General features: G+C 31.7%; 1 protein-coding gene across 2 annotated transcripts in view; it reads left to right on the top strand.

Moving 5' to 3' along the window:
• The window catches only part of LOC107443034 (uncharacterized), a 53,447-nt gene that overhangs the window by 5,825 nt on the left and 35,384 nt on the right, over positions 1-12,238 (top strand). For both annotated transcript variants that reach the window (XM_016056777.4, XM_016056771.4), the window contains one exon: positions 7,043-7,197. In XM_016056777.4, the coding sequence (XP_015912263.1) occupies positions 7,047-7,197 (151 nt within the window). In that variant the 5' untranslated portion in view covers positions 7,043-7,046. The remainder of the gene's footprint in view (positions 1-7,042; positions 7,198-12,238) is intronic.

The raw sequence follows: 12,238 nt of genomic DNA, 5'->3' as shown, positions 1-12,238 counted from the left end.
CATCTGTACAAAGTTTAGGTTTAGTTTTAATATATTTCTCAATTTAAAATGTCACTGCAAAATTTTAACATACACTTCTCTGTAGTTTTCGCGTATGTCTCAATCGAAAATATTTTGTAAAATATTTGTGGCCCGCAGTGGACTGATCGTTAAGACACGGTTCCCAGCAGATCACCGAAGTCAAGCATCACTGGCTGCGGTCAGTGTGCGGGTGGGTGACCACTTGGATCAGTCTGCGTAGAGACCGAGGGTGTGCGGTATTGGTCCTCGTGAAACTGTTCTATCGTAAAGTGTTCGACTTCGCGTGCAGGTCGTCGGGCTACCTTAGCGAGGGGGGGGGGCGTCCCCTCTGCAGAGGATCAAAATTCTGATGGCATGTCTTCGGATCATCCTCAGGGATGTTTCCCAGACCTTCGCCAATAGCCCATTGTGCAGCTCTAGTGCGACGTAAATGAAAGTATATATGTTTTCACTGCTATGAGTGTATCACAACAATGAAAACCAATTATAGAAGCTTTAAATGATAACGTAGTGTGTAATGTCTGATCGCTTGTAATGTACGTTCTACGAATCAACTGGGGGTTTTTTTTTATCATTATTCTGTTTATGCTCTAAAACAGTGTTTCCCAAACTTATGACTTTTGTGTACCCTTTCTAAATTTTTCGTAACGCTGTGTACCACTAATAAAAAAATTAATGTACTTTTTACTATAAAATAACTGCACAAAAGTTAAAAATCACAACTGGCTGTTGACATCACTAAATATTAACTGTTAACTTTGCAAAAAATAGCCAATAGAAAAATACGCAATCGTAAATTTTCATGGCTAGCTTCGTTTTTAAATAAAATGTTTTGAAATTTTCGTTTTTTTGCCAGACATTTCGCATAAGAACGTGTACCCCCACTAAACTTTTCCCGTACCCCTGGGGGTACGCGTACCACACTTTGGGAAACACTGCTCTAAAACATAGACGTTAATTTAATGTATTTTTTTAAATACGATCTTCGCTTGAATTGACATAAATGTTATGTTACTCTCACCATAATTTAGATTATTTATTATTGAGAAATTCCATTTGAAAGCAAGAAAAAACAAAGAGCGTCGAGATATTCTCTATAAAAAGCTCTAAAAGTATTAATTTTCATTTAAAAATAATTTCAGTTGATCGATATGCAATGTGATCATTACAAATTAAGCTAGTCAAAAATTTGGTACTCGAATTCAAAATTCTTGTGTTGTAAATGTAGCGTATCAAAAATATCGGTATTTAAAATACTACTTAAAAATGATTGAAAACTCGATAGGAAAAACTTGTGAACTACCAATTTTGTTTTTAGTTTTATTTTGTATTTTATTTTATTTTTTTAATATGTTGGGGTTGTGTAATCAGGATTAGGAGGTATTTGGGGTGGGAACTTTTTTTACCGAAAAGTAAAACAGTGCGGTACGCCTCACATTTCTGCCTAGAATGAGCTTTGCATCATGTAACATGGTGCGTAGCGTTTTTAAAAAGTGCTTAAAGGTGCTTGTTTTCGTTTTTTAAAAGCCCTTAAAGGTGCTTTTTTCATTGGGCGTTTTTAAAAAGTGCTTAATTTTCCTTTTTCGAAAATGACATTTTTTTCTTTACGATGTTGATTTTCGCCACGTATTATGCAAAAGCGTGCTTTTCCACAATCCATTTCGGCGTAATGTAGGTCCATAGCGTATGAAAGCGCCAATCATTTTAATCCCTTGTGCAACTTTGTTGCATTTTGCAAGATATTCTCAATTTCAGGTTTTATTTACCACCCTCTGTTATCGGACCGAAAAATTTCTTGATCATTTTAAAATGGCTAATATAATCACGAAAAGAGTTCTTTGTCAGAAACTAGTTATTTTTATCGTGACCTTGTAAAGTCTTTGAAAATTATTTTGCATTTTGTTAATGCATATAGTGCTTAAAAATATTTGAGTGCTTAAAAGGTGTTTATTTTTTGTTGAAAGATTTGGCTACGCACCCTGTGTAAAATTTCGACTTTTCTTTTACTTTGCGTTTTGTTTTATCGAAGCATTCTAATTAGGATGTTATTATTTATTTCTAGACTATTATTCAGTCATTATTTTTGTATGTAAGGGTTTCTGAAGCTACTATTTTGAAACGCTAAATCCAGTGGAGACTCTGGAATGGCAAAGACCTCATAAAAACACTCTCACCACAACCTAGATTATTTAATACTGAAAAAATGCACTCTGGAAACCAAAACAAAAACATAGGCAACTAAAAAATTTTTAAATTTTCTGCAAAACTCATGCGAAGTGTGAGTTTTTAGTTTTTAAAAAATATTAGTCATCACTTTGAGCAAATTTATTCAACTGCTTGCTTAAAACCTTTAAATAACAGATTGATTGTGTTATCGAATAAGCAACTTCGATAAAGTAATGAAGCGATTGAGTATTTTTATTTGCTTTTCTTTCATTGTGCTACTTTCTTGTTGATATAAAACAATATATCTGATAAAATGGCCAGCGCAATATTTAATTTTCGTTCCAGTATTTATTTTAACTCAATATGACTGATTGATATTTCCTTTCTTCTTAACTTCTTGTGTACACTTAAAAATGTATCTATTTTTCTTTTTCAATTATTTTTGAGGCAAGCTATAAAATTTTTGTTACGAAAAAAATTTATTGACTGTTGTAATCTCTTCGTCGGTCTACAGTTTTTGTTAAATTTATTACAAAGAATTTTTTCAAAATTAATATTTTTATATAAAAAAATTCCTATTAAACAATAATAAAAAAAATTTGAGTATTTTATTGTTAAAAACATTTCTTTTTGTGAGTACAATTTAAATAGCTCAAATATATATAATAAAAATTATTTTTATCAATAAATTTTATAATTGTGTACTAAAAAAAATTGATAATCGTTGTCACCAACCAGTGAAGTATGATTACTTATCTTTATCAATAGTGTCTAAAGAAATAGGAGTCAAATGCCGGTTTTGTAAATAGCTTTCTTTTATCTTTTACTACATTCATTGAATATAAAGAATTAAAAGCTGTAAATTGGATTTGGAATTGCGTTTTGAGATTTGATGCAATTTCACTAATTGCTCGTTGTCTTTTGTTATTAAAAATTTATCCAAGCTCAGAGGAAGACGTGCACAGTGTTTGAATCATGAGTAGCATTTTTACTGGAGGAAGGATATTCTTTTCAGAACTCTGGAAAAAATTTAGAAAAAACTTGAATAAACTGAACAAAATGGAAGAAACTGAAACTTATGCAAGAGTTTAGAATTTTTGTTTTAAAATTATCCTATAGCTCATAGGTTCTCAACCTTTTGAACGTTGCCGCCCCCTTAAGGAGCAAAAAATATTTCAACGCCCCCCTTTATAAAAATCCTGTTATTTTGAGCATGGGGACGGAGGGATGTGTGCTGAATTATAAGAGGCAAATTTTTTAAGCAATTATTTTACGCTTTGAATTTGTTTGGTTTTTTAAAAAAGAATAAATTAACTCCATAATTTTCTCACGGCAGGTAATCGCCGTCTATTTGTTATGATCAAAATAAATACGTTTAATGAAAAAAAATATACAACTAAGAAACCTATGCTTAAAAAGAATAATTTATTCTAAATTAGATAATTAAAATAACACCCAAAATAATTTTGTTACACTAAAAAGTAGTATCAACGAAACATTCAAGTAACTATGTTAGTGGGATGATTGTACTTAATGGTTCAGAACCAATTCCTTAACGCTCGGTTCAATACTTTTAGTGAGATGAAGATGCAAATACCCACGTTTGCACAATTTCGAGTCGATTTCTTCTTTTTAAGACAAGATCCGTAACAGCACTGAATCCACATTCGATAAGTTAGGAGGCAGGGAAAGCAATTAAAAAATTTTTAACGATAGTCTACAGTCCAAGATAGAGACGACTGTTACCTTTAACACTAGATTGCCCATGGAAGTCATTTTGACTGCTTTTTAATTTCAATTAGAAAAACAATGATAACACAATTTCTTAGAATTTTGTGACTTTTTGTACAACATATAATTTTTTTATTGTTAATATTTACAAATAACTTGTTATATAACTGAAAATAATAACAAAAATATTAAATTTTATTTTAAACAAATTTCTTTATACATTAGTTATGCTTTCTTTATTCATTAGTTATTCTATGCAGTCATTTTGACTGCTTTTGAGCAATATAGGTATTTCAGTCTTTTTAGTGTTAAGTAAAAATTCTGTGAGACGATCACCATTTCAAAGTTTCATTAGTTAAAAGTTCGACCAATTCCTCGTAAATCTGAACCTCTGCTGTTTCAATATTTACAAAAGGGTTCATAAACCCATTGAGGGACTTCGAGGGAACAAAACATCTTTAAAATGGTCAGAAAAGTCCATGTGCAAAGAGTCAAGGTGTTGACAATATTCTTGTGCATGTGCATCATCAGAGAGAATTTTGCCTGCATGGCTGAACTCATTCCAACCAAAATTCTGCTAAAACAAAATCAGTTTTTTTAGAAAGGCGAAAATAACTTATTTTGTAGGGATCGAATTGAGCTCGTCGCCTTGAAGTTGTAAATTAATGCCATTAAATTTTACAGATAAATCAGCCAAAGTCTTTCTTAAATTCTAGCAATCTGTCTCTTAGAGCTACATTTCTGTTTTCGAGGAACTCAAGCACAGAGTCGAAAAGATTCCAATACCTATTGAGACAGAAGCTTTTGGAAAGTCAGTGAATCTCGGTGTATATTGCAAGCGATTGAATTCTTCATCGTTTTTCTTACACAGTTGTCTAAATAATCGATCTTAGAGAGCATTACTGTGAATTTTGTTCACAGCAGATACGGCATATTGCAATGATTGATGCAAACGGTCACTGAGATTTTTTCTTACTAAATACTGTCTGTGAATCACGCAGTGAACAGCTAAAATATCTGGTACCTCCCTTTCCAAAAGGGCGATAAACTCACGATGTCGACCCACCATTGCAGGAGCCTATCAGTGGCAATGGACATAATATTCGCAAGAGGAATGTTTTTCTCTTTAAAATAATCTTTGACAGTACTAAAAATAGATTTACCTTTGATATCTACAATCAAGCTTCCTGCAAAAAGCATATCTTGAATAATTTTCCCTTCCTTTACAAACCGGACCTATGCCTACAGTAAAGCCTGCATTACCTGGCAAGGTAGATTCATCAACTTGAAGGGAAAATTCGTTGGACATCAAAAGTTTGCATAAAGAAATTTCAACGTCTTCACCCATCTCATCATTTCGTCGCCGCACTGAATCGTTGCTTATGGGATAGTTTTTTATTACATTGGATGATGTAAAACTGTTTCTAAAACTTCCTTGACAACCGGCAGTATCAACTCTACTCCGATGGTTTGAGCTTTCCCAGATTTAGCAATAAATTTTGATATATTATAAGAAGCGATCAAACCATCGTCGCATTTTTGTGATGACGTTACTAGTAACCCTGAGACCGAAGGTGCCTTCAGAAACGTGAAAAAAGACGTTCGTCAAAAATGACAAATCTATATCTAGTTTTTTGCAAATGCTCTTGCTAACGGTAAGATTTCCTTACCTCATTAGATAAAACTTTATTACAAAGTAAACACATAGGTAATTGAGAGTTCAACAGTAATTGAACAAATCCCAACTTCAAGTACGTGACACTTTACTGATGACACTTCTTTTTGTCAACCGACATTGTTGGTGTCAGCAAAATACAAACGATGAAAGAAAATCAACTATTTCTCAAAATTAATAAATAATTTATGATACTATAAAGAACTAATTCGCGTACGTACCTGCCCAAATAAACTATGAGATCTAATCGAAACTGGAGGAAAAACCGCAAAAAAGCTAACGAAAGCCATTATAAGAAACACGGGTCCGATCAAACATTCATACTGAAAGCGCATGTACTGCAATTTCCAATAAATGGCTTGAATGAGTCAGAGGCAAAAACTACTGGCTCATACGCTGAGCTGTGTTGGTTCAGATCGAAGAATAGGTGTCGTATAAATTCGTTTTATTGATGTTTCAAATAATGTATAGGATAATCTTTATTTATTATATTAATTTAATCTTTTTTTCTTTATTAAAAATTTTTTTATTAAATTAATCTTAATTTAATAATTTTATTTGTAAGTTTTAAAATTAAATTTGAATGACAAAGCATGCTTAACGCCCCCTACCGCCCAAAACATACCCAACGCCCCGCTACTGCCCAAAACAAGTTCACCGCCCCTCAGCATAGTTCCCACCGCCCCCGTTGAGAACCAATGCTATAGCTAAAACAAATGTTAAAACACGTGTGTCTAAAATGATTTTGTTTTAATTTGTATAAGTATTTCAGTTAAGTTTTATATTTTAAATTTCGATCATTTAACTTACACTGTACTTGAATGCTCACATAGGAGGTAAGATAATAAATTTTAGGTATTTAAAAGGTTTATTTTTAAATACGCAAGTAAACTACAATATATTTAATCTATCTAGATCATTTATAAACAGCTTTAAGAAGAAGAAAAAAAAATTCTGTTTGGTACCTAAAAACCAAATGTAAGATATTTAACACTAGAAAGACTGAAACTTAGTATACATCTATCTATACTGTTCAAAAGGAGTCACAATGACTGGAATAAAAAATGCGTAAAGAAATTTATTGAAAATTAATTTTTAATATTTTTTATATTATTTACAGTTAAATAACAAGTTATTAGTAAATATTAACAGTAAAAAAATTATATGTTATACAAAATTCTAAGAAACTGTGCCATTATATACATCATTATTTTTCTAATTGAAATTAAAAGCAGTCAAAATGACTTCCTTAGGCAATCTAGTGTTAAATCCTTCTCCCTCTTAAACACTCTTGTTCCTCTAATTATATTTGCTGATAAGCACATGTTTTTAATTGTTTGGATGGTATTGGATAACTTTATATATATCTAATTTTTTTTTATCATGTAAATCAATCTTATACATTCCACTATACTTATGCATTTTTTTGTATATTTTTCTCACTTGCAGAGGGATGTGGTCTAATGTTCAACTGACAAATGGTTGTCCAGCTCCTACCTCTAGGTCTAAGCATGCAATGTGTGTCTCCCAAGAGGGTTTTATTTATCTTCTAGGAGGCCGCAGCGCAAATCTACCGTTAAAAGATCTATGGAAGTTTGACCCAGGTATGCATTTCAGACTTTTTAGTTTTGTGTGTAATGGTTAGGTGGGATTTTTTTTTTAAATTTTTCCTTACTGAAAAGAATTAGCCATATAACTTGAACTTTTGTTCTTATAAATAGCCGAATTTATAAATTCGGTGTTTATAAATGCAAATAACCTGTGTGTGAAATGGGGAAATGAACGAACGTATAACACACAAGCGAAAATAACTTCCCAGTGTCAGCTTCTCTTTTTGGCTCCATGTTAATTTTTACAATTTACATGTTAATTATACAATTATAATAAGCAGAACTTCAAAAAGTTGTTTTTATAAATAGTTATTAAATAACTTTAGAGGCTTCAGTTGTCATCACCAACTTTCACGCATAAATGCAATAAATTTAACACCAGCACTCTACTAGTATCATTTTTCTAGTAGATTTGATATTTTACAGCAAATATTGAAATTCTTATTTGGAAAATAAAAGGCTGAAAATTGCAATTAGTGTTTGTTTTTTTTAGCTGTAAAATATAAAATAATAGTTTAATCAACTAAACCTTAGTCTATTTTCTAAACATACGTATAGAAAACATTCCTGCGAAATTTTAAGTAATTTAAACTGAAATATTTTGAAGTATGGCATTTGAAATAAAGGAAAATAACCGAAAAATTAGATTTAAGGAAAAAGATAAGAAAAAAAAGGCACAATTATCAACGTAATAACCAAAATAAATGATATTTTAAATCATCGTAACATCTGTTTGATTTGACGTAGACATAAAACTTAAACAATTTTAGAAAGAGAAAAGTTTATAGTTTTATTTTAAGCAAAAAACAGGAGAAAAAAATTTTGAGTCATTTGTTTCTTAAAAAAATGTGTGTTCTCACCTACATATTTCGACACTCATTTGTTGCTAACTCATACATGAGTCATCTAATTCCGTGATGAGAACCTCATCCCCCCCCCTCCCTTTCACTCCTATACTCGTACTTAATTTCCTATTCAATGTTGGAACTGCATTTCAATCACCTGATGAGCGTGATGGGTTAAGTGAAGCTTGTTACTGCACGCTACCTATATACCATATTGTATCCGGCAACCTTGAATTATTTTTTTATGTATAATATATAATAACTTAACACTTTTCATTAATGCTATGAGCTTTAATTATCCTCCGCTTATATATACATTTTTAGTTTCTGTAAAGATTTGATTATTGTAAAAGATATTTTTTGACGTTTGTCTTAATTTTATTTTAAAATCAGAAATACGCCGACCTTTATATATTATGAAATTCCTCAATTGCTTTCAATGTAATCAAAAAAATGTAGATTCTATTAGTTATGAGAAGGAAGGCAGTTAAAATTGCCCCTTTCCCCTTTTTTTTTTTTTTTTTTTTTTTTTTTTTTTTTTTTTTTTTTTTTAAATTNTTTTTTTTTTTTTTTTTTTTTTTTTGTTGTTGTTGTTGTTGCTATGGTTTACTTCTCCAGTATTTATTTAATTCCATTTATAATATTTAGAGCATAATATTTCGAAAAGAAAAAAAAACTTTTAACAAAAAGTTTGGAAAGGTTATGCAACTGTTATGCAAAAATCGGGTCGTCAAATCAAAATTTATCTAGTGCATTTTTAAAGAAACAAATTTCAAACTCAACTAATTTTTCAAATCTGATTGGTATAAATCTTCGTAGGTATTTTCTTTTCAATGGGCGTATTTTTTTCTGAATAAACATATCTCTTTTTCGACGGATCCGAATTTTTGACTCAAAAATATAGAGCAATCGCAATCTTGGAAATATGATCAGAATAGTTTCGTCAGCTGAGTGGTCCAAAATTTGGAGCCCCTTAATGTTAATTTTATTTTTTTACTTATATCTTGAGAACTTTCCGAGCGAATTTTAAAAAAAAAAATTATAAATTTATTTATCTAAAGATAATTCCACACAAAGAAATTATAGTAAATATTTTTTATTTTGTTTAATAATAGTCAAAAATATTTTGAATTGTAAGTTATACAATATTTTACATAATTTTAAGGAATATACTTTTACATGGCAAAATACAAAATTTGAGCGTAATCGGTCGAATAGTTCATGAGAAATCGAATTTTAAAATAATGCTTTTTTAACTTAATTTCAATTCGCTTCATTTCCTAACTTAAAACATCTACACTAATTAATCAGCGTATTAAGCCCTCCTAAACCCCCCTAGAGCCATGCCTCATCCGGGATTCGACCCCGAGACCTTTCTGTAATGATGTCAGCTCCCTAACCACCTTACAGCCAATCGGAATTTTTTTTCTTTTGATTGCAACTAAAGCGTGAGAGAGAAAAAAAATAATGTATAAAAAGGGATTCCGGTGTCCCATCTGCTTCAAAGGGTTATTATAAAGCCGTTGTAGCTCAGAGGCGGCTTCCACTGAGGTGAACCTGGTTCAACCCGCACCCAACTCGCACCGACCACTATGCTGATGTAAAATATCCTCCACTCGTAGACGGATCATACGTTAGAGTCTCCATCCCGTCAGGATAACTGTGGGAGATCTTCCTCTCCATATAAGGCAAATGCGGGTTAGTTCCATCAAAAAGTCCTCCACGTAGGCAAATTTCACCCAATGCTTGATCCAGGAGTTACCTTGTCTTCTGGAATAGGTTCGAAATTACAAGCCTGCGGAGTTGAACATTAATAGTCGTATCGGTTGTTCAACGACGGTTATAAAGGGTTATAACTTTTATTCGTATTGAAAACGTAGGCAATCATAAAACAAAGAAGTGGTTCATAAATCTACCAAAAGTTTTTTAGCTGAAATAATGCATAAAAATTGCTTAGAAAACAGTTAAGTTATCCATTAAGTAGTCCATTATTTTTTTTTAAATTTATTTTCTTGTTCAATTTATTTCTTAATGCTAATCTAAATATTCATCATTGATAGGATGTCTTCCGCGAGACAAAAACTGCCGTTTCTGAAACTCGCTAAAATGGATGATCCCCTTATTATGTTCTCGTTTATTCTTTTGGTGGGTAATTTGGCTCAATTTGAAAAGCGATTCATTCGGAAGCCATTTATTCTGTTTTAAGCGGAGTTTTGAAGGGTGGGTGTATGTATAGTATCTGTAAATTGATATTTCTGTTTCAGTCATGTGTTTTTGATGGATGATGCCGAAAAATATCGTTTTATTTATGTTTCAAAACTTTTTTTTACGGTTTTAACAGGCGTTTTTTAATGTAACTTATTCGAACAATTGATTTATTAGGACACTTGCAGATTCTTTTTACTTCAAAACGAATTATGCATTTGTTCCTGTTTGGCAAAATTTTAAAATGAAAAAAAATATATATAATAAATTTATTTTATGTGTATTTTTTTATTATTTTATATTATAACCGTCGTTGAGCAGCCGACCCAACATTGAGTTTACGACTGCCAATATTCAACTCCGTAGCCTTGTAGTTTTGAATCCTAACCAGAAGACAAGGGAACTCCTGGATCAAGTATTGGAAAATATTTTCCTTCTTGGAGGACTTTTTGGTGGAACTAATCGTCATTCTCGTTACATAGAGAGGAAAATCTCCCGCAGTTATTCTGACGGGAAGGGGACTCAAAACCATGATCAGTCTATCACTGAGGATATTTTACGTCAGTACTGTGGTCAGCGCGAGTCGGGTGCAGAATTCGTATCGACCAGCTATCACTGGGATTCGAACGTGGGTCACCTCAGTGGTACGTGAACGCTCTATCTTCTTAGCCACAGCGGTCTTATAAATTTGTTTAAAAAAATATTTTTGATAAATTGAAAATATAAAAACCCCTTATTCATATTTCTTTTTCGGATTACATTTATAATCCGGCAGGGAATATATTACATGTGGTTTAACAAAAAGACTGCGAACAAGATTTGACTTCAGAAAATTGAAACTCTCTATTTAAATTTTTAAAGATTCAATAGAAAATTAAAGGTATTATACCCAAATTTCTTATAAAGGGTGTCCCAAAATTAACGCAAGATTTGAATTTGCCACCATTTTTGCAGTAAATTGTTGGCAAATCTGAAAAAGAGCAATTTCACAGCTGAGAGTTTAAGGTTAGTAAAAATGGAGTGTTCGAGTCAGTGCCACATGCCATACATTTCCTAGTCGTGTATTCTCTCGTTTTGGTGGTCAGAATTGGCCCCCTAGATCGTGTGACTTAACCCCATTTGATTTCTTCTTATGGGGCTATTTAAAATCAGAGAACTATGTCAACAAGCTCACAACCACCTGTGCATTACAAAAGGAAATTGAACGCTGCATCAACGAAATACAGAAAGGTCATGAAAAATTTCGACAAAAGAGCGCGTATGTGCCAGCGAAGCCATGGAGGCCATTTGCCCGTTGTGTTATTCCATGATAACGTAATAATAGATCCTTTTATATCTCTCAAACAAACTAAGAATCCCTTTAAGCATGTTCCATTTTCAATAATTTCTGAAAACTGATGAATTTTTGAAGATAAGCATAAATTTTGAATTGCTACTTCATTTACAAAAATTTCCATGAATAAACGTATCCTGTGTACTTTATGATGCAATGAAAAAATAACAATCTAGAGATTAAAAACTGTGTTTAATTTAAACCTTGCGTTAATTTTGGGACACGCTTTGCATCATTAAATGAAATTTTATAGAGAAAACCTACAAATTTATATATAAAAGCAAAATGTTCAATTTTCATATCTTTGGATAACATCATACAGAATTCATTTTATTTACTTTCTTTCCTCTTTTTAAATGCGTACACCTATTGCTTTTTCCAACTGTACTACCTCTCTGCACATTTTATTCCCTCAACGTATGTAGCCGATTTGACTACTTCAATATTCACTCAATTCACTTCGATACTCCAAAAATCTTTTTTTTTCTTTTTTTACTGTGTTTAGAAACCCTTACCTTAAAAATTAAAACCAAATCATTTTAAGTTAAGAATAGAGATCCAATCAATATTTTTAACCAATCCTGAATTAAAAAGGGGAGCTCAAACGATCCCCCCACGCATTAAATGCAGCTGGTTAAAAGTGAACTGAAAT

Source organism: Parasteatoda tepidariorum, chromosome 8, assembly GCF_043381705.1.
Source record: "Parasteatoda tepidariorum isolate YZ-2023 chromosome 8, CAS_Ptep_4.0, whole genome shotgun sequence".
In the NCBI taxonomy this organism is placed as follows: domain Eukaryota; kingdom Metazoa; phylum Arthropoda; class Arachnida; order Araneae; family Theridiidae; genus Parasteatoda; species Parasteatoda tepidariorum.
This window is presented reverse-complemented; position numbering and strand designations above follow the sequence as displayed.